General features: G+C 47.2%; 1 protein-coding gene across 4 annotated transcripts in view; it reads right to left on the bottom strand.

Annotated features, from left to right (window-relative positions):
- Positions 1–23,686, bottom strand: part of Abr (ABR activator of RhoGEF and GTPase) — a 206,439-nt gene that overhangs the window by 100,737 nt on the left and 82,016 nt on the right. For all 4 annotated transcript variants that reach the window (XM_070027409.1, XM_070027411.1, XM_070027412.1 and 1 more), the window contains exon 2: positions 3,115–3,299. In XM_070027409.1, the coding sequence (XP_069883510.1) occupies positions 3,115–3,299 (185 nt within the window). The remainder of the gene's footprint in view (positions 1–3,114; positions 3,300–23,686) is intronic.

Here is a 23,686-nt window from a genome sequence, read left to right as displayed (position 1 = left end):
GCCTGGCTGGTAAATCTTTTTATACACATAGAAATATGTAGGAACACACACACACACACACACACACACACACACACACACACACACACACACACACACACACACACACACACGGTCTCTGTTTCTCTAATACAAAGAAATCTTTTTATACACATAGAAATATGTAGGAACACACACACACACACACACACACACACACACACACACACACACACACACACACACACACACACACACACACACGGTCTCTGTTTCTCTAATACAAAGACCTAACCCTGAGATCCCAGGCAGGGGCTGGCTACATATTTGTATATAGAAAGCTCAACTGGCAGGCTATACCAGAGGCCAGATATCTGAATACCCAGAACAATCATCTGATTTGGCCCCAAAGTCCTTTCTGTTCTCATGTTCCTAACAGGAAGCCTGGCAAGAGAGGGGACTTGCCTGGCCAAATGAGCCCAATTAAATAGCAGGAATCTTGACTCTTTTTTTGTTTGGTTTTGTTTTTTAAACTAAAACATTTCAGTACTTGGGAAAAAGGTGCCCACTCCCTCCAGGCACCATGTCATCTATAGTAATACTAGAAGAGCCCACTAGGTGGGGTCAGTGATGCAGTAGAAAGGGTAAAACCTTGGTTCTAGGAGTGAAGAAAGCAGGGGCAGGAGAGAGAGGCACAGGCTTGATAGATCTGGAATTTTCCTGGCCATCTCAAATTGTATCACCTAGAGTGGATTCTCCCAAAAGTGTGAAAATCTATCCCAAGAGTCTCAAGCACTTGAATGGATTGTTACTTCTATAGCAACTCTAGGTCTCTACCTCCCAGGCCAGGCACAAATGGCTCATGCCTATAATACTCAGGAGGCTGAGATCTGAGGATCCCAGTTCAAAGCCAGCCCAGGGAGAAAAGTCCATTAAGACTCTTATCTCCAATTAATCAACAAAAAGCTGGAAGTGGAGCTGTGGCTCAAGTGGTAGAGCACTAGCCTTGAGCAAAAAAGCTCAAAGAGCCAGGCGCTGGTGGCTCACGCCTGTAATCCTAGCTACTCAGGAGGCTGAGATCTGAGGATCGCGGTTCAAAGCCAGCCCGGGCAGGAGAGACCATGAGACTCCTATCTCCAATAAACCACCAGAAAACCGGAAGTGGCGCTGTAGCTCAAGTGGTAGAGGGCTCGCCTTGAGCTGAAGAGCTGAGGGACAGCGCCCAGGCCCAGAGTTCAAGCCCCATGACTAACAAAAAAAAAAAAAAAAAAGCTCAAAGACAGTACCCTAGTCCCAAGTTCAAGCCTTAGGACCAGCATGTGTGCACGCAAACTCGAGCACGCGTGCATGCACACACACACAAAAAGAAGTTAATTTCTTCCTGAGCCAGAAAGCAAAACAGCCACAAAGTGAAATCACTACCCAAAGCCTTGGAGTGCCAGGCAGAGACACCACCCCATTATGAGTGTGATCTTCTTGTGGAGAAAGCATCCAACAGGACCTTCCATGAGACAATCTAAATATCCATGTAGGAACACTACAGCATGGTGGTCATATAATGAGGGAAGGAAAGGGGACAGAGAAGAGGAAGGCAGAGAGGAGAGAAGAGATGGCAGATTGAGATTCTGGCCCTGGTCCTGCACTGAGATTCTGTAGTTCATCATTCTGCACCTGCTTACCATAGGTTGAGTACTTAGTCCCCCCACAGGTATCTCTGAGTCCTGCTGTCCTTCTTGTCTCAGATAAGATGGCAGAGATGGGGAGCAGAAGTTTTCTCCTTCTTGCCTTCCCCTGGCTGGCCTGAGTTCAGTCCTAGAACACCCTGTCCTCTGTAGTGGATAATAGCTCTGCCTCTGCATATCCAAGATTGCTGTCTCTAATTTACCACAATCTCCCTGAGGATACCAGGGCAACAGCTACCCAGAAATGCTGGCTATGGGGAGACTGACACTGACCAACACCCTTGCCCATCCCCTCTACCTCCCACCTGCCCTCCTCACTATCCCTTCCCAAACTTGTACTGCCTGGCAGCCTCCAAGCTCTGCCTCAGCCTCTGTTGCCATGGCAACAATGTGGCTTCCCCCAAGTGGGAAGCTGGTTGCCAAGGCCCTTGTTGCCAAAGGCTATAACAGCCACCCTGGTGTGTGTGGAGAGGGGGTGAGAGCCTGTAGTGGGTGGGAAGAAGTGAGGAGGGGGCTGTCTCCTAAATGGTAGAGTCCAGGTAGACTCCAGCTTGAATGGGGGTGCAAGACTTCAGTGAGGGGAAATGCATTGGATAGCATCCCAGTGATGTGCCTCTGGGGGTATCAGAGGGACTCCCACAAAACGTACCTGAACAAACTGGACCCAGAAGGAGCAGCATGCCAAGTGAACCCCTCCTCTTCCACCAAATACATACACCACCAAGAGAAATGGCTTTGATTCCTCTCCCCAACTCTAGAAAAAGACCTAAAGAATCTGTGTCTTGCCTGCTCATGTATTTCAGATACATACACATACACAAGACAGGTCCAGAGTTGGTCCCTGTCACCAGAATCAACAGTTCTCCAATATTCCTATCCCTTTCCCTGTCTCAGATGATGGAGCACACTTCATAATCCTTATTAAAATGTTTCACTTGAGAGAAAAGCTCCAACTTCTGCTAACAAGGGAGGAGGACTGCTCACTCCACTCCAGGGTTTATTCTCTTCCTGAGAGAAAAGAACAGGGCTGAGGGACACTGCAGGGAGCATAGAGAGCCAGCCTTTGGTACACGCACCAGGCATGGGCCACCTATGGAACCATGCACAGCCTGAGCACACTTAGAAGAGTCTGGGCCCTCCAGAGCCCTATCTTCAGTCTACTAAGGAAGGACTGCAAGGGAGAATTTCCCCATCTCCCCTGTAAAAGGAGTGAGGGTGTCCAAGAGGCATTGGAACAGACAGCTGGCACAGGGGAGACAGGTGTGGGCAGCAGAGAGCAGCAGGTGGGACCCAGGACAGATGCAGATGACAAGGGTACCAAAAGCAGGCAGGCCCACCCTCCCCCCATTCTGTTCACCCCCCCCCCCCCGCCACCTTCCTGAGGAGACTCCAGCCCATATTGCCCATGCTGTCTTATCACCCCCCCTCCAGAAAGAAAAGCGGGTATACCTACCCCAGGTGCCAGCCCCTCAGGTGGGGTGGGAGAGATGCTGTCCCCACCGCCTTGGCTGCGAGCGCTGAGCTGGGGTGACATGGTGGGTGACTCATCGATGTACGGCATGGTCTCCGAGCCCTCAGGGGGCCCCTTCTGCTCCTCATGCCCCTCTGCGTCGTAGTCGTCGGCTCCGTAGCTGAAGTCTGAGACAAGGAATAAGAAAGGCCACTGAGAGTCCTCCACCAGGGCTGCCAGGGACTGGTAGCGCAGTGGGCGCCGGCGGCGGCCCCCAGCTGCCATGGCCCTGGCAACACCATGCACTCCTGGCTGGGGCAGGGATTGTGCAGGTCAGGCCCAAGGAGGGGCTGAGAGCTCCAGCTCTGAGTGCTCTGTTCACTCCGGTCAGAGGCTGCTTGCTGGGAGCCTGGGAGGAGCGGCTGGGCTGTCACCACCCGCCTAATAGCATGTCAGCCAGCCGAGTACTTGGAGCTGCTGTTTCCTTTGCCTACTGCCTAATTCCACGTCTAAAAATTAACAGTGGGATCGGGAGGCAGGACGCTTCCAACTCTCCTCTCTGAGTCACCATTTTGCTTTTTATAGGGAATAAGGAGGTGGGGGTGGGCCAAGCCATGTCACTCCCTCGGCCCCTCCTCCTTGGGTACCATTTGTACACTTAGCCCAGTCCCACGGGGGGGGGGGGGAATCTAGGGCTGGTTTGGGGGTGGGAGGTGGGGAAAAAGGTCCCCATGGGAGGTCCCTCATCTCTCCATATGAGGCCCTAAGTGCAGGACAGAGCCTAGGCAGGCAGGCGTAGGCGAGAGGCAGTGCTCAGGCCTCGCAGGGACCTGGTAAGCAACAGACTCCTCAAAAGCTGCACTTGTGTGTGTCTATAATTCCAAAGCTGGTTTCCTTTAGGGAAGGAGGGAAGGAAGGCAGCAGGAAATCAGGCTATGTTAACCCCCTCTGTGCTGTCAACACTCAGACTCCAGTGCCCACTCAGATACCCCCTGCTGGGGACAGCAGGCCAGACCAACAGGGGACAGGGCAGTACCTCAGGGCTCTGCACTGAAAATGGCTACAGGAACAGCCTCATAAAGGCCCCAGTATCACACCCGGCTGGTGGGGGTCTCTCCTGCAGTACTGTGAGGAACCTCCCACTGCCCACTCAGGCTCATTTGGCCCACTGCTTCCTCCAGCTCATGCCAGGCACAACCCTGATGAAGAGAGCCCTGCCAGGATACTAGTTCCAAAGGAGTTTCCTGAGCTGGGATTACTTGGAACAAGGGACATTAATCTCTTAAGTCATTGCCAGTCAGGGACCGATGGCACAAGCTTTGAAATCAATAGGAACCAAGTGCATCCCAGGTAGGACACAAAGAGAATAGTACCAGGCCTCCTGGCTTAAGGCAGCCTTGGGGCCAGTGGTAGACTGTCTTGCACACTGTTAGGTACTGTACCTGAGCACCTTCTAGATGGGAGGTATAGGCCTTGCCTGCTTAGGAGTATCCCCAGTATGGTAGAGGAGTCTGGCTGGACCTTTTCAGACATCCTTTCCTCCAGGATGTCTTCCAGCTCATAACACATGGCCTCCTGGTGCTCCTTTTGATCCTGGAGCAAGAACTGAGTGGCCATGGATGGGGGCTCAGCCCTCTTAGGTCGACATGAGGCAGGCAGGCTCTAGGTAGTAGGTGTGGTGAGAAAGAATGAGCAGAGGAATTCACCATTCATCTCAGGTCTGGGCTTTGCACTTTCCCGCCAGAGCCCCAGCTCCTCCTCCTCTGTCACAACACACCAGCCCATGAGCCGAGTCACCAACAGCCTGAGAATGGTGTCAGCGGGTCAGTGGGGCGCCTGGCCATGGCCACACTCAGTCAATCTGGCCCTTTGGCAGCCAACAGCTTCCCCCAGGCTTGCTGCACCTGTTCCTACTGACTTCTGCTCCTGAGCTCTAGACTGATACCTATTAGACTGTCTGGTGATACAGGCTGTTTTTCCCAGGACATCCTAGTGACAGACAAGCTAGCCTCTAAGAAACATTCATGCCCATGTACCCAGGAAACAAGACTCCTGGCCCTGAAGGCCATGGGGCCCTGTGTCCACAGCTAGCAGGAAGTAAGCTGACTTGGTATTTCCCTGAGACAGGAGGAAGGACACACAACTTGCCATGTGCACAGTCTGGCTCAGGGAGGGCTTGGTTTTCAGGCAGGTCCTCCCTGAAGCAGGCATAGGAGGAACTTGAGACATCATGTTGATCAGGAGGCTTCAGGGGCTGTGAAGCCAATGTTGGAGCCAGGAGCCATGATGGACCCTGGCCAGTCTACAGTTCAGGCTCCAGCAGGCTGATGTGTTTCCAGAGGTCATGGGAACAGAGCCCATACTTTCCAGGTATTTCCCAAGGGCAGGGTTCATGGAAGGAACAAGGAAGGCAGCCTGGCTCACCTCCCCCACGCAGCCTGGTGTCCCTACTACCTCATGGTCATAATGTCTCTGCCAGTCTTTCCTCAGCATGCACAATTCATCAGAGACGCATGGACCATGGCCCCCACTGTCTCCTGCTCCTCTCAACCCAGCCACTTTTGTGAAATGTTCTTACTGTCCCCAATTCACAGACAAGGTCAAGTCTCAGGCAGTTGGCTAAGGGCTCAGAAAACAGCTACACCCAAGGACTTTCCAAGGACCATCCTTTCCCCTCTGAATCTCACTCCAAGGAAATCCCTTCCTTGGTCCAGATAGCAGAGGCTGATTGTACAGGAGAGCAAGGAAGTGCTTCAGGATGAGATGCAGTTAGTCCTCATTCCAAAAAAATTTTGAAAGCCAACCAGGCTCCAAGGGCTCACACCTGGAATCTTAATTACTCAGGAGATTGAGATCTGAGGATCATGGTTCGAAGCCAGCCCAGGCAGGTTAAGTATGTGAGACTCTTATCTCCAATTAATCACAGAAAAAAAAAGCCCACAGAAGTTGTACTGTAGCTCAAGTGGTAGAATGCTAGCCTTAAAAAAAGGAGCTTAGGGATAGAGCTCAAGCCCAGAGTTCAAGGCCCAGGACATGGTGGGGATGGGGGAGAGCATGGAATTCCCCAGAGCTAGGATAAAGGATCCAGAAAAATACAGGGAAAGCAACACTCTAAGAAGGAGGAGCCCCAGGACAGATGGAGACCTTCAAGACATAGGGATTTAGTCTAAGAAGGTCATAGATAACAACACTAAGTGCTTAGGCCATGGCTTGGACACCAGTACTCTAAAAGAAGGTGGCAGATGAAGCTGCTGACAGCAATTCCCTTTGTGGTAACAAAAGTTCCATTGTACTTGGAGTGGTAGTGTGCCTAGTGGGTAAAGACTTTTCCTAGTGGTATGTGACATGTGGCTAAGACCTTGCCAAGGATATGTTAGGTGGGCATACATGGGACTTTGATGAAGACTATTAAAACATATACAACTCCATTCTCGCCTTTACTATTCTTCCTCCAGTTGCCAGTTTTCAACACAGATGGGATAGCCAAAGCTGTAGTAATCCTATTGAAGGAAGGCTAGGAATGTAACCCACTGTTGGCATTCTCACTCTGGGATGGTCTTCCTCTGGGAGGGAGGGTGGGGTGAGGGGTATTGCTGCTGGTCACTGGTGGCTAACACCTGAAATACAAGCTACTCAGGAGGTTGAGACTTGAGAAGCCAGGTTCAAAGCCAACCCAGGCAGCCATTCTGAGACTCTCACCTCAAATTAACCACCAAAAATGTCAGAAGTGGAGTTGTGATTCAAGTGGTATTCAACAACCTTGGGTGAAAAAACTAAGGAAATAGTGCCAAGGCCCTGAGTTCAAACCCAGTACCAACACACAAACACACACAAGATAATAAGTAAGAAATAAGTAACAACAACAACAAAACGATGGTATCTAAACCACTTAGGTTTTTTTTTTTACTCCTCCCCCCCTCCCCCCATCATGGGGCTTGAACTCTGGGTCTGAGCTCTGTCCCTCAGCTCTTCAGCTCAAGGCTAGTGCTCTACCACTTGAGCCACAGCGTCACTTCCAGTTTTTTCTGTTTATGTGGTGCTGAGGCATTGAACTCAGGGCCTCATGCATTGGAGGCAAGCACTCTACCACTGAGCCACCTTCCCAGCCCCTCCCCCTCTTTTTCATGCCAGTCCTCGGGCTTGAGCTCAAACTTTTGTTCAAGACTAGTTGCTCTACCATTTGAGCCACAACTCTATTTGTGGCCATTCTTAGGTTGTTCCTACACTTTTTATTGTTCCTTTCTAATCTCTTGGTGAGATTTTTCATTGCCCACTTCTTAAAAATAGGTATTCTTTATAGATTCTTACAATATGCTATCATATAACAAGAAAAACACATGACTCTCAGCAATATTACCCCAAGGGAAAGAATGTGGGTATACGTTCACTCATATGAAATTCTACATTAAAAAAAAGAAAAAGAAAATAAAAATGTACAGTGGTTGCCTCTGGGGACAGGGTGAAGATAGGAGCTGACTATAGCGGGCTCAGGGAACTTTCTGGGCTGACAGAGTGTTCTGTATTTTGACAAGAATTTGGAGCACACAGGTGAATATGTTCATCACAGTTGATCAACTGACACAGTAGAGATTTGTGCAGTCACTACCTACTGAACTCTAGTTAATGACATGCTGAAGCATGCTGATGTCAGCAAAGAACACGGAACAGGGATGGATAGATGTAAAATCAAACTGTAGGAAAATGATAATCATAGTCTTGAGATAGTAGCTAACTGGAGCTTCTCTGTATAGTTCTTTCAACTTTTCTCCACGTTGGATGTTTTGATTTTTTTAAAAAATGGCTTCTGTCACCACTCCTTGGCTTCCCCTCCCAAGTTTTATGTACACTCCAGGGAGAGGTCTGGGCTGCAAGTCTGTCTCCAATTGTTTCCTAGACCTATCCCCTGCTACTTCACCCTCAAACCTAACCTTTTCCTGCAGTTAAAATGCAAGATCAAGTCAAGCACCAGTGGCTTACATCTATAATCCTAGCTACTCAGGGGGCTGAGATCTGAGGATCACGGTTCAAAGCCAGCCCAGATAGGAAAGTCCGTGAAACTCTTATCTCCAATAAACCACTAGAAAACCAAAAGTGTCTCAAGTGGTAGAGTATTAGCCTTGAGCTGAAGAGCTCAGGGACAGCGCCCAGGCCCAGAGATCAAGCCCCATGACCGACAAAAAAAAAAAAAGCCAGATCATTCAAATAGAAAACCTAAGGGGTTTTTCCATATTCCTCTACTTCTTTCCTCTCATTTCCTGCCTCCTGAAAGGTCCCCATTGCCTCCCATTTTCTCCAACTCTTACAAAGATGATTCCAACTCACTCTTCCCCAGTAGCTAGTCTTTAATCCTGATCACATCTCTCCCTGTTCAAAATTCAACAGTTCCCATTTATTTCACTGCCCTCCAGTACCAGACTTCTCCTAGGTTCCTCTAGTGGGTTTATAAGTGGTCCCCCCAAATATATGTCCAAATGTTATACTGGGATTCCTGCAAATATGACCTTATTTGAGAAAAAGGTCTTCACAGTGTGATCAAGTTAAGAATCCCTAGGTTGGTGTGTGTGTTGGGGGACGGGGGGGAGGGGGGCTCAATCCTGTAACTGTGCTCAGAAGACAATGGGAGGAGAGGAGGCCTAGATGAGAGAGGTGAAGATTGGAGTGATGCTAGCACTGGCCCGGAGTGCCTGCAGCCAGGAAAAGCTGGGAGGGATAGGTAAGAATTCTCCTGGGAGAACCACCCAACTCAACAACCTTGATACCATACTTGTGGCCTTCAGAGTATGAGTGTGTGTGTGTGTGTGCGCGTGTGCGTGCGTGTGTGTGTGTGTGTGTGTGTGTGTGTGTGTGTGTGTGTGTCAGACTGGAAGTTCCAACTCTGGGTTTGGGCACTGACCCTGAGCTCCATTTTGTTCAAGGTTAGTACCCTACCACTTGAGCTACAACATCTCTTCCAGTTTTTTCTGTGATTAATTGGCAATAAGAGACTCATGGACTTTCCTACCAGGGCTGGCTTCAAACCATGATCCTCAGATCTCAGCCTCCTGAGTAGCTAGGATTACAGGTATGAGCCACTGGTGCCCAGCTGAGAATTTTTTTTAAGTTATCAATTCTGTGGCAATTTGTTGTAGCAGCCCTAAGAAATGAATATTACCCCCACACACACCACACACACAAATACACACACAAGCACACACCCACACACCCCTCAGGACCTTTACCAGTATGGTTCTTGTGCTTAGAACATTCTCCTCACCCCTTTGTCCATTCAGTGAAACCCAATTTGGCTTCAAATACAATGCTGGTTATATGGAAACAACTGAAAACATAGGCACTTTTTGCAAACCAAAGAGGGAAACAGGAATATCCATTTTCTAAATGACCAACAGAAATGAAGACAAAATTAAAAAGAGAACTACAAATGGTCAAAGTTCATATACTTTAAAATGTTACTCTTATAATCACAGAAAATGCAAACAACTTCTCTGTTCCAATTTTCCTATCAAATCAGCAAGGGTTCAAGAATAACAGGGCCAGCTAGGCTGAGAGAAACAATTGGTACATGTTTTCTCTCATATGTGGAGGCTAGATCTAAAATACAACTACACACAATAACATATGCAGGGCTCATTTACACACAAACTGACTAAAGGAGGGTATGCTTAGGAGAGGAATAGAAAGACATAACTCTTCCAAACAACTAATATACTATTCAACAAAATGAACACCAGAAAGTAGAATCATGTTTTGAGGGGTAGGTGGGGGAAAGAAACATATGAATGGAGGGGTGGACAGAGAAGGGTAAATAAATGTAGTCATCATATATTCAATGTATATTATATAAAAATAAACTATATAACTGAGGGTAGGGATAGGAAGGGAGAGCAAAGGAAATGGTGACATCACCCAAGAAGCATTGTACTTGTAACCTCTCTTGTAGGATTGTAACCCTTAGCTCAATGCCAGTGGCTCAAACCTGTATTCCTAGCTATGCAAGAGGATGAGATCTGAAGACCACAGCTTGAAGTCAACCTAGGGAGAAAATCTGTGAGACTCTCATCTACAATTAACCACCAAGAAGCTAGAAGTGAAGCTGAGGCAAGTGGTAGATGACCAGCCTCATGCAAAAAAAAAAAAAAAAAAAAGGCTCAGAAACAGTGCCCTGAACAGGCAGTGAATTCAAACTGCAGGACTGGAAAAAAAAAAAAAAAAAAACATAAATGAAACGAATAACAGGACCTGAATTAGTGGCTGTGTGGTAGGACTCTGACTCCGGGCCAGGCCATGACTCTGATCACCAGCATGAAAAAAACAAAAAACAAAAACAGAGGTATTACAGAATAGGCACCTTTCAAACTCCAGGAGGATGCGTCCGACTAACAAAGCTTTTCTAGAGCTAATTTGGTAACTGGTATTCAAGCTCTGATAGCTAGTACAGCTTCTTTTTTTTTTTTTTTTGCTTCCTCCTTTGTTTCCCCTTCCCATCCCTTCCCATCTTCTACCCTTCCCTACCCCGACCCCCCAAAGTTGTAAAGTTCATTTTTCGACATAACGACTTGTACATATCATTGTTGCAATGGGTCTACCTGTATCCCTATTTAAACGATTAGTACAGCTTCTAATATAACATGATCTAAAACTGTGTCCCAAGATATTAATTATAAATTAAAAGGCCAGTGGTTCAAGCCTATAATCCTAGTTTCTTAAGAGGCTGAGATCTGAGCATCATAGTTCAAAGCCAGCCTGAGCAGGAAAGCCTATGAGATTCTTATCTCCAACTAACTATCAAAAAGCCAGAAGTAAAGCTGTGGCTTAAATGGTAGAGTGTTAGTCTTGGGTGGGGGGGAAGGGGAGAAGAAGCTCAGGATAGCACCCAGACCCTGAATTCAAGCCCCAGAACCAGCACCAAAAAAAGTGGGAGGGAGGTAGACTTCTTGCCTTGAACTGGAGCTACAGTGCCCATACTGCTGACAAGAGGAAAAAGGTCAAAAATAAACAAGAGACAGTTCCCTTATGTGGCTGAGCTACCAAAACCACACTCGAAACACAACCTCATTTTTTTGTGTGTGTCTATCCTAAAAATTGAGTTTTTCTCCTACTTAAAAATGAACACATTTAAGCCAGGTGCTGGTGGCTCATGCCTGTAATCCTAGCTACTCAGGAAGCTGAGATCTAAGGATCATGGTTCAAAGCCAGCCCAGGCAGGAAAGTCTGTGAGATGCTTATTTCCAGTTAACCATCAGAAAACAGGAAGTGGCACTGTGGCGCCTTAAGCAGAAGAGCTCAGGGACAGCGCCCAGGACAAGTTCAAGCCCCATGACCGACCAAAAAAATAAAAAAATGAACATATTTCTTTTTTTTTGGGTCCGGTCGTGGGGCTTGAACTCTGGGCCTGGGCGCTGTCCCTCAGCTCTTCAGCTCAAGGCTAGCACTCTACCACTTGAGCCACAGCGCCACTTCTGGCTTTTTTCTTTTTGCTTATGTGGTGCTGGGGAATTGAACCCAGGGCCTTAGGCATGCAAGGCAAGCGCTCTACCACTGAGCCACCTTCCCAGCCCCAAAATGAACATATTTCTAAGTGATACCATCACATCCCAGTAGAGGAAGACAGTTGGATAAACAATAAAACTTTTCAAGCACAGAGAGGCAGAAAAGAAGGAATAAGTGGGAGTTAGGGATGGCTGGAAGAGCTTGGGAAATGGTTCATCACTGTCTTAAGAGTGAAGACTCTGAGGCCAAGTGACTTAGGTTTCAATCCATGCCTCATCCCTTCTCAAACTCCCTTACCACTTGGCAGTCACCAACAGGACACAAGCTAAATGAATAAATGCATAAGGGGGACGAGAAAAGGAGAGAGCCCATAGCACTGTTGTCCAATTGGACTACATATACAAAACACTTAGCACATAGTAAGCACCCAATAAACCTTAGTTGCTATTGTTAATATTATTAATTGAACTTTGAAAGATGTGTGGGCGCTTGCCAAGCGGGCGGGGGAAGGGAGTAGAGTTCTAGGCAACAAGAGGAAGCTTGGCAATGGCACCAAGTGTTGCAACAGCAGGGCCCCTGAACGGGACTATAAATAGCCAGTGTGGCTGGAACACCGAGTGAGCAGGAGGGTGAGGTGATAGTGCTGGGGAGTTGGGCACAAACTGAGCCAGGCAAAGAGCTGGGCAGGACTCAGGGCTCTACCGAATCCAGTTCACTGTGGCCCAGGTATTGTTCAACATTGCTATCTCTAGATAGTTCCTCTGCAGCAGAATCCTGGGATTTCTACATTTCTTAGGAGTCACTAAGCTAAGAGAACACAGGTGAATATAGGGAGCAATTATGAAGCCTGTGTCCTCCAGGGAGCCACACTGTGGTGGGACATCCAGGGGGCTTCCAACCATACTCTTTCTGGGAAGTGTAGAGAACTTACTGGGAGAGGTACAGAGTCACTGGCTTTATGACTGGCCCTCATTCCTATCACCTTAACCCCTTCTGGGTACCAAGAGAAGAGGCAATACCCAGGAGGTCAAGCTGCTTACAACCTTCCCCTGAGGAGTTTGGCTCTAAGAGTAGACACAGCCAAGAGTCCATACTGAGACCTCTCTCCCCCCACACCCTACCAAGAGAAACACTGATGGAAAGTCTAGTTTCCTTCCTACCCCTTCCTGACACTCCAAAACCCTGCAGGTATGGGTTAAGTTAAATTCTGAATATGTAATGGCTCTGCTCTTTCAGCAGGAAGGGCATAAATTTACCTTTTTCTTAGGAACTGATGACAAGACATGGGATGGGGGAAGAGCATAGATGGGGAAGCCCAGGCCTGACCAGCAATCCCACCACAACAAGCAGCAACCATCTTCAGAGACCTGTTCCTGATCAAGGATCTCCCGTAGTCTGTCCCATGCACTGTCACTGTGACTCTGTGTAGACACTGGACTGGGTGCTACTTCATTTCCTCCATGGGCAAGAACTGATGGATGAATCTTACAAACATTATGCAGAAGATAAAAAGCCTAACATGAGAAAGTGAATGCCATGGAACTCTGTTCATGCAAAGTCTAAGAACAGGCAAAACCAACGGATGGTAAGAGAAGTTCAGGGCTGGAGATGGGAAGGGGAGGTGATGTGTTGAGTGGGAGGGCAATGAGGGAACTTTATGGGGTGATGGGAAGGTTGCACATTGTGATCTGGGTGCTGGTTTCACAAACAGACATATGTAAATGTTCATTCAGCCATATGTTTAAGATTGGTACACTTGAAAAGGGTTTTAAAAATTTTAAGCCAGGGGCTGGGAAGGTGGCTCAGTGGTAGAGCGCTTGCCTTGCATGCATGAGGCCCTGGGTTCGATTCCTCAGCACCACATAAGCAGAGAAAAAAAGCCGGAAGTGGTGCTGTGGCTCAAGTGGTAGTGTGCTAGCCTTGAGCTGAAGAGCTGAGGGACAGCGCCCAGGCCCAGAGTTCAGGCCCCACGACTGGACCATCCCCCCACCCCCGCCAAAAAAAAAAAAAAAAAGAATTTTAAGCCAGGCACTGATGGCTCACTCCTGTAATCCTAGCTCCTCAGGAAGCTGAGATTTGAGGATTATGCTTCAAGGCCAGCACAGACAGGAAACTCTATGAGACTTATCTCCAATTAACCAGCAAAAAGACAGAAGTGGATGTGTGGTTCAAGTAGTAGAGTACTAGCCTTGTGCCAGAGAGTGAAGCACTGAGGTCAAGCCCTAACACGGGCACCTATGTGCATGTGCACGCATGCACACACACACGCACACACACAATAATTTTAACTGGGCTAGGGGCATGGCTCAAGTGGAAAAGTGATTGCCTAGTACACATGAAGCTCTGGGTTCAATCCTAGCACAGGAAAAAAAGAGAAAATTTAAAAACCAAGTAAGTTGTACTATTATGATTCTCCTTTATAAACAAGAAAATAAAGATATAAGAAGCTAGTTGCCCAAAGGCTAAATGGACAACCAGATTGAACAAAGGCTGACTGATACCAGGATCTACTGTTAAAAATATAGAGAACCGAGAGAAAGAGAGAGAGAGAGAGACAGAGATAGAGACAGAGACAGAGAGACAGAGATAGACAGAGACAGACAGACAGATAGACAGACAGACAGAACAAGGGGTGAACTGCTTCAAAGGAAGCTCGAGAATGAAAGTAATAACCAGTATAGAAGAGGAATAGAGGAGGAAAAGGTCCACTTGCTGAGAGTCTGGACCAGGGCAGGACAGCTTCGTTCAGGGCACTGATGAGTGACAGATGAACCTCAAGTCCAGGGGGTCAGACTGTGAAGGGTACAGATGTTCCACAGAGAGTTTTGCTCGGCAAGTGGGAACCTCTAAGGCCAAAAGAGCAGAGTGGCTTTAAGAAATTCAAGGCAACCAAGATAGACAAGGTAATTTTGAATGAAGCAAGCAGTCTGAGGGCTGTCAGGGGTTGCAGCAGTGGGAATGGAAAATAGACTAGATTAGAACAAAAGGAAAATAGTCAAGAAGGATATCCTCTGGGTTTGGATGACTGAGGACACTGTGGACAGAAATTGGGACCAGGTTTCTAGGAACAGACACTGAAATAATGTAAGACAGGTCTACATTTGGACAAGTGTCTGTTTTAAAGATGCAGGTCTGGAAGCCTGATGATGCCAAGTCAGGGAACTAACAGCTTTGTTGCTTTTTGGGATGGTAGGAGCAGGTTTGGTCTATCAGACACAATAACCTACAATGCTAAGGTCATTATCATCTATTGCACTGAACAATGGCAGAAGTATCTCATAGAGTATGGGCCAAAATCATAAGTCAGCATCATTCAGAATCAGTGCCTGCCTCTAACCCAGAGCTCTAGGGAATGACAAAGTCAGGACCCAGTGAAACAACAGATGAGTACCATTTACCTCACATCTAATACCCAAAAGGGAGGTGAGACCCTCTCAAGTCTTCTAGGTCAATGCATGGCCAAATTCTCAATTCTCAATCACAGCATCCAAGAAAGGCTGGAAGGTGCTCTTGGTGTACTTCCTACTCACTAATTTTTTTGCTGGGCCACCCTAAGGATGAGAGCTTGACTTTTCCATCTTCTCTTGCTTTCTCAGTCTCACCCAGTCTCCTGGTTTTAAATACCAACTACATGCTGACAACTCTTAAAATATACACTTTTTCAGCCCACATCTCTCCTGAATCCTAGACTTGCTGATACAACTGTCACTCAATTTCATTATCTGTTACTTCAATGTAACACATCTAACCTAACTGCCCCAGACCTGCCCCACAACAGCCTCCCCACTCAGCTAGTGGCATCCCTCTCCTGCCAGTGGCTCAGGAACATCTTTGAGCCCTCTCGTTCTCACATTCCATATCCAGTCCTTCAGAGGTTACTATTGGCTCTACCTATACATTCTACAAAACATCTGTGAGTACTCTACATCCAGCACCCAGTTCTTCCTTATCTCCACCCCTACCACCTGGTCCAAGAGACATAAAGTTTCCCTGGACAAATCAAATACCTTCCTGATCCATATTTTTGCTTCTTACAATACATCCTCCTTTACATTTCTTTCTGTGTAATGCTGGGGGTAGAACTCGGGGCCTTGGGCATGGTAGATAAGTGTTCTATCAACAGAGTTATACCTCCCCCAGCTGGTCCCAATGATTTATTTATATTAGGTGGTACAAGTGTTAAACTCAGGGCCTCATACTTGCTAGGCAAATGCTCTACCACTTGAGCCATACCCCTAGGCCTTTTTTACTTTGTTTTAGATAAGGTCTCATGCTTTTGCCTGAAGTGTCTATTTCTACCTCTTGAATAACTGAGATTACATACTCTCCTGCATAGCTGGGATTACACACATACTTGCTTACTCTGCTATATATTTTCCCCAAAGCACTACCCATGGCACTTTCTAAAATGTTAGATCATTTACTCAGGTGTTATTCTATTGCTTATTGTCTCCTCTGGACTAGAAGGTAAAGTCCAGAAAGGCATGGATTTCTTGTCCATTGTTTAATGCAGCATCCCCCATATACGCATATGAATAGTCAATGAGTATTTGTTGACCAACCCATTGACTGACTGAAAGAATGGTTTATGTCCAGCTGGGGTGAGCATCATAACACAGGCACTGGATAGTGAAGAACCTGGCTTTCCTCTAGTCATTTCCAGTCTATTTAGATGTGAGAGATAGGAATATTGCCAACCAGTGAGGAATCAGAGGAAGCAAGTTCATCAGCAAGGGGAGTGAGCAACTAGACAGTGAGGAGGGAGATAGCAAGAGAGGGAGGGTTTCCAAAGTCAGAGAAGTCTCAGGGCAGAGTTGGAGTTGGGCCGGACCATTTCTCTTGAAAGCGGGGACCATAGAGAGTGTTCTCTATGTGATAGGTACTGCCTGAAAGCAAGTAGACAAGAAGGCACTTCAGGGGCTGGGAATGTGGCTTAGTGGTAGAGTGCTTGCCTAGCATGCATGAAGTCCTGGGTTCCATTCCTCAGTACCACATAAAAAAAAGCCAGAAGTGGCGCTGTGCCTCAAGTGGTAGGGTGCTAGCCTTGAGCAAAAGAAGCTCAGGGACAGTGTCCAGGCCCTGAGTTCAAGCCCCAGGACTGGCCAAAAAAAAAAAAAAAGTAGAAGAAGAAGAAGGCAGTTCATCATACCTCATGCTGAGCAAGCAGTCAGGTGCTGAAACAGCCCTATGCAACCATCAGGCAGCCTGAGATTGATTGCTGAGTATATGGTAGGCTGCGTTAAGAGGCAAGGCTTGAACCAATCTAGAAGGATTGTGTATGTGCCTGGGTAAAAAAGAGGAGGAGGATAGAAAGGTCTTCACTCTGATCATACAGTGCAGGCAGGTAAGCAGGGAGGACAGCCCTGGCTTATTTATTTCAGGTCCCTTGGGCTCAGCTGGCAGTAGGCTGCTTAGTACAGGATGGCCCCTGTCCTTTTCAGGTCTTTAGCTCAGTTGGCTCTGGGCACTGACCCACCCCAGGAGCAGCTAGACACTGGGGCAAAGACACAGGGGCAGCTCAATCATAGAGATCTAGCCAATGTCACTGGAGTTGTCAGCTTTGGTTCCACCCCCACTGCTGAGAACAGACTCAAGCATCCCCCACCCCGCAGGGGTGCGGCAATGCCTCTCTGGTTGCCATGGAGACAGCACTGTGATCATCCACCTCCAGGATCCCTTAGGGAAGGAAGGGAGGCAGAGATCACAGTTGCTTGGAAAAGCCCTGGGCTCCAAAGCCTGAAACAAAGAAATTTCAGGTGGTGGACATGAGGAACAAAGGCAGAAGTAAGGGGACTGAGGACAGAGTGATTCCATTGGGTTGTTAGAAGGGAGAGCAATCCTCACCAGTCTCCAGGCTCTGAGGGATAAATAGAAATGCTGACTGTTTGCTGTACAGTGTCTCAGAGTAGACAGCAAACCACAGCCGAGATCTCATTTCATCCTCCCAACTCAGGGAGGTTTGTCAGAGTAGCTATTACTCTTCCCCATTACATATGAGGGGAACTGAGGCCCAAAGAAATTTCTAGGTGTCGTGCAAGGCTAATAAACAACTGAGCCCCAACTTAAAGCCTGCTCTTTGGACCAAATCTATTTTCTTTTCACACTTGACATAACCTCTCACCAAAGCAGAGAGACCTAAAATTCTTAGTGTCTAGAGGAAAGGCCATGACATACCCATAGAATCCAAGGGGCTGCTGCTGCAGAATAGCCAGACAACCTTCCATAATGGAGGGAGAGTTCACTCAACAAACATCTCCTCCCATATCTCATACCAGATGTGGTAACAGAAACAGACACCCCCCTTCCCACCCCCACCCCCAGCCCAGCCTATTTCAGAATCCTATTTTCAATCAATAGGACTGAGTGAGAGCAGGGCCAGACTAAGAGTCAGACAGATTTGGTCCTGATTCCAGCTCTATGTTACTCCTGACAAATTTTTTGTTCTCATGGAGCCTCCACTTACTCATCTGTAAAATGAAATGCCCTGCCATTGAACAGGGCAGCTTAGAAGAACCATGAAAGCTGCAAAGCAAGAGGCATTTGGGGGAGGGGGCAGGAAGCCAGTACTAGGACTTGAACTCAGGGCCTGAGCATTGTCCTTTAGTTTTTTTGCTCAAGGTTGGTGTTCTACCACTTGAGGCCCAGTACCACTTCTAGCTTTTTTGGTTGGTTAGTTGGGGATAGGAATCTCATGGACTTTCTTGATCAGGCTGGCTTTGAACTACTCTCCTCAGATCTCAGCCCCCTGAGTAGCTAGGATTACAGGTGTAAGCTACCAGTGCCAGCTCAAAAGAGGCAGTTTGCAAACAATAAAGCATTTGGTCAATTAGAACAAATCTAATAATAACAGTTAACAAATTCTTTAGAGAGTCAAGCTTTGTCCAATGGGCATTGGCATGCAGAAGTTTCCCCACTAGGTGGCAGGAGGCTAGAGAGCTAGAATGGGCCCCTTACACATGTGTTTATTTGTGGCAATCAGTATAGTGTTGCTCACAGCACATACTCAGAAACTGCTGACCAGATGACACCATCTCATAAAAATCCCTCCAATCTCTTCCCATAACAAGCAATTCAGTCATTTAGGACCTAGGGGGCCGGGAGGTCACTCTGACAAATCCTCCAGGAGTGCTCACCCTGTTGGAGTTAACAGCATCCCCTCTGAACCTTCTCAAGAACTGATAACAAGTAACAAATCTGGACTGATATGATTAAGGGCTTGGCTCTTCCTGGCCTCCTCCCATTGGAAAATGGCTCTCAGCCCAGCCCCCAAAGCCACAGAAGGGAGCTCAGGCAGGAGATGAATTGGGGAAATCAAAGGACCTAATATTATGATGACAACTTTCAGTCTGCCAGGGATGGCCTTCCCTTTGCAGATCCCTTTCCTTTATATGGTTTCATGAATCCTTAGGGTATTCATGAAAAATTAAAATGACTCTTAATCTAGCACTAAGGAACAGGGACAGTTTAGAGAACAGACAAGTAATGGAAAGTCCAGAGGGGTCAGAAATCATCTTAAAGCAGCCATGAAGATAGGCTGCCACCAAGGCCAGAATCCATGTGAGCCCTGCCTTCCACCCCTTCCTCCACATAATTGATTGGCCCCAGCAGAGTCAACAATATCCCACTCTCCTGCCATTGGACAGGGGCATGGGATCTGTTCTGGCCATTCACATAAGTGAATGTGACAGGTATCATTTCCTGACTGAGGCAGAGAAAAACCACACACAATTCTTCTTCCCTCACCATTGTTTCAGAGATCGTGGGGGTCATAGATCCCTGATTAGGGAGTCTCCAGCAGGCAGGGTCCCTGTGTGAGCACATAGAGTACAGGCCCCTTACTTACTCATAAACAGGTATGTTACGTTGAGTTGAGCTGGATGGATGAGCAAGAAGCAACCTGGCTTATGTTAATTTATAGGGATTTCAGGATTGATTTGGTCCTATAGCATAAGCAGCAGACCCTACCACCCTCCTGTTCAATTCTTCCAGGGATGGGCAGCTGGCCAAATTTAGTCTTGAAGAAGCTCCACATGGGTTTCCCAATACCTGCTGGTGCCCTTCTCCTAGCATGGCCCATGATAGCTTTCAGTAAGCAAGAGCCACCATTCTGTTCAGGAAAGAAGCAGGAACCCAGCACCTTCTTCTGGGGGCTGTGGGGAAAGAAACCTGGAATTTCTTCCCACAAGTAAGTTCGGTCCAGGAACTCCAACAACTCAGTGTTTGGCAGAGGCTGGCCACCGGAGGACCAAGCCCTTCCTTTCAATATGGTAATCTACTCACTTTCCCAGGCCCAGTCCATGGACCAGGCAGATTAAACTCCAAAGATAGCCTATTACTGATGTGCAAGGTAAGCCCAAAAACTAGGCATTAATGGTTGACACCTGTAATCTTAGCTGCTCAGGAGACTAGAAGCTGGAAGATTTTGGTTTGGAGCCAGCCTAGGCAGAAAGACCTTGAGATTCCATCTCCAAAATGGCTAGCAAAAAGCAGGGCTGTAAGCATGTCTCAGGTAGTAGCATACCAGCTAAACAAGCATGATGTCCTGAGCTCAAATCCTGGTCCCAAGGTACAAGAAAATATCATGTTGACAACAGTATTATTCACAGTAGTCTAAAAGTAGAAGCAACCTGTGTCCATTGGTAGGTGAAGGAATAAACAAAAATACAGCTCTACCTACAGCAAAGAGAACTGTGACACATTCTGCAAATGACCCCTGAGGACACAGTGTTAAGTAAAATAAGCCAGTCACAGAAAAACAAATAGTGCACTATTCCATTTGCCTATTCAAATTTGATTAATCAAATTTATGCAAACCAGGCAACTTGCTGCTTGCCAGGGGCTGGGGAAGGAGGAACTGGGAGAGAGCTTCTTAATGACTGGGGTTTCAACTTTGTAAGGTAGGAATTCTGGATGGGTAGTGAGAGTGGTTATACATTATGTAAATATACATAAGGCCACCAAACTGTACACTTGAAATGATTATGATGGCAGATTTTATGTTCCGTGTACTTTATCACAATTTAAAAAATATTTGTTTTGGCAGCACTGAGGCTTGAACTCAGGGCCTTGTACTTGTAGGCAGTTCACCACTTGAGCTATATCTCCAGACTTTTTGGCTTTAGTCCTTTTTCTAAGAGTCTAGCTAGGACAACCTGAACCATAATCCTCCTATTTATTCATACTATGTAGATAAAATGACAAACTGAGCACCATGCTCAGCTTTTTATTGAGGGGGGTGCCGGGGGGGGTGTTACCTCATGAAGTTTTTACTTGAACTGGCCTCAAACCAGGACTTTCTGATTTCTACCTCCTGAGTAGCTAGGATTATGGACATAAGTCTCCATGCCTAGCTCATGCATTCTCTCTCTCTCTCTCTCTCTCTCTCTGTATATGTATAGTATATATATATATATATATATATACACACACACATATATATGTATATATATTATATACATATACACATGAAGTAGGCAATGAGAGTGCAGTATCAGAGACAGAAACATTGTCAAGGATTTAGAGTCACTTGAATTGCAAAGGCAGGTTCCATCCTCCCCCCTTCCCCCAAAGCTTTTCCTGTTTGGTTCTCAACTTCCTGGCATAAGACAAGCCTGGCTCAGCCCGAGGCTAGGGCTGCCAGGCAAATGTCAGCTCCAATTCCAATACTCCCTTCTCCTATCAGACAGTACCTGTGTCTCTGGAGTCCAGCCTGTTCCTATACCTGATTGATGCCTATGGCCATATCTTGGGAGGGTAGGGTGGAATGCAGAATGGCCCAGGGGTCACTGCAAGAAGCAAACTCCTTCAGGCTTTTATGCTGGCTCTGCTCTACCCTTCTGCCACCTCCTGGGTCCTCCACTGGGATCTGGACTGTTCCACCCTCCCAACTGGCAGCAAGAGATACCAGTCATACTTCCCATGGGACTGAGAAGGCAGCCTCCTCCAGGACCAAGCTCAGGGCCAGACATAGTGAAAAGTGAGATGTCTCTATTTGGCCCTCATAACTACAGAAGCTTCTGGGCTGGCAGCTCCTGCCCCATCCCAAGTGCTATCTTTAGTGGTAGACCAGCAGGCTGCACCTGGAGCAGGAATAGATCAACCATCTCTGTGCCTTCCAGACCCAGGCACTTGGGCATAAGCATAGAGAAGGGCCTGCATGGTGCCTGAAAATTCCAGGGCCTAGCTGATGTCAGAAGCCACATCTTACTCGTGGCACATATGGGCAAGTAAATAGGTATATACTAGTCTCCTAGGAAAAATAAATAGAGAGGGCTGGGAAGGTGGCTCAGTGGTAGAGTGCTTGCCTTGCATGCAATGAAGCCCTGGGTTCAATTCCTCAGCACCAAATAAGCAGAAAAAGCTGGAAGTGGCGCTGTGGCTCAAGTGGTAGAGTACTAGTCTTGAGCTGAAGAGCTGAGGGACAGTGCCCAGGCCCAGAGTTCAGCCTCCATGACTGACCCGAAGGAAAAAAAAAAAAAAAGAATGGAGGGAAAGAGAGGACTACAGAGTCCCAGTAGCTTCCTCCAGGAGCACTATGAGGAGATGGTAGTAAATAGAGATTACAGTACACAGGTTTAAGAGCCAGGAAACCCAAATTCAAATCCCAGTTTTAGTTGTCTGACCTTGGACAACTTACTCTCTGTGCCTTAGTGTTAGTAATCCCCCCCCCATTTCTTTTTTTTGCCAGTCATGGGCTTGAACTCTGGGTCTGAGCACTGTTCCTGAACTCTTCAGCTGCTCAAGGCGAGTGCTCTACCACTTGATCCACAGCACCACTTCTGGTTTTCTGGTGGTTAACTGGAGATAAGAGTCTCACACTTGGGCTGGGAAGATGGCTCAGTGGTAGAGCGCTTGCCTTGCATGCATGAGGCCCTGGGTTCGATTCCTCAGCACCACATAAGCAAAAAGAAAAAAGCCGGAAGTGGCGCTATGGCTCAAGTGATAGAGCGCTAGCCTTGAGCTGAAGAGCTGAGGGACAGTGCCCAGGCCCAGAGTTCAGGCCCGCGACCGGGAAAAAAAAAAAAAAGAGTCTCATACTTTCCTCCCTGGGCCGGCTCTGAACCATGATCCTCAGATCTCAGCCTCCTGAATAGATAGGATTACAGGCATGAGTTACAGGTGTGAGCCACTGGCACCTGTCAGTGTTAGTCATTTCTAAGATAAGGATAATAATAACATTCAAGATCTCATAGTACTTCCATAACAGTTAATTAAATAAGTAATGTGACTGGCTGTTAAAGATTACCATTGATATTACTGTTATTACTATTATTATTGACACTACTATTAGAAGGAAAGCTAACGTGGTTGTATCTTCTCAGGGGTTACAAGCAGCTGTACACTGTGTGGGCAGGACACTCAGACACCTGTGACACCTGTGCTCCCCACTTTCACTGTCTGCTCTCTCTGAGGCTGCCCTCCACATTGAGCCTAGATCTGGAAGCCCAGGACCCTTTCACAGGGTTGGACAATCCACCCAAGTATACAATCCTTCCATTCTCCCAAGGGATGCACAGAGCAAAGCTATCAACACAAGGCTGTGAGTCCTCCCTCCACTGCCAGCTGTTGATGCATGTGTGTGTATGTACACACACACACACACACACACACACACACACACACACACACACACACACACACACACACACACACACACACACACACACACACACACACACACACAGGGAAAGGCATTCCAGGCTCTACCTTTTACCTGCTGTGTGACCTTGGGCAAATCACAATAACCTCTCTATGCCTCTGGTTGTCAAAACAGAATGATAATGACACCCAAACTCACAACATCTCTGTGCTTTGAAAGGAGTAGCATCTCTGATAAACTTACACGAGCATCTTCTACTACTACTATACTCTGAGAGCTCAGCAAGACAGACATGACCATGGCTCTCACAGAGAGCTGTTTCTCCTTGGTTTCTATAGCACTATTTCACTGAACTCCTCTCTGCTGGGAACTCATTTGACAATTAGTCCTAATCCCTAGAGGGTTCCAGGCAAAAATTCTCAACTCAGTCCATGTGCCAAGTCCAGCTTTGTCAGTGTCCTGACCTGACCTCACTAACCACTCTTCAAG

This window comes from Dipodomys merriami, unplaced genomic scaffold (assembly GCF_024711535.1).
Source record: "Dipodomys merriami isolate MVZ:Mamm:240054 unplaced genomic scaffold, mDipMer1.0.p SCAF_19, whole genome shotgun sequence".
Taxonomy (NCBI): domain Eukaryota; kingdom Metazoa; phylum Chordata; class Mammalia; order Rodentia; family Heteromyidae; genus Dipodomys; species Dipodomys merriami.
Note: the sequence above shows the minus strand (reverse complement) of the source record. Positions and strands in the feature narration are given on the sequence as shown.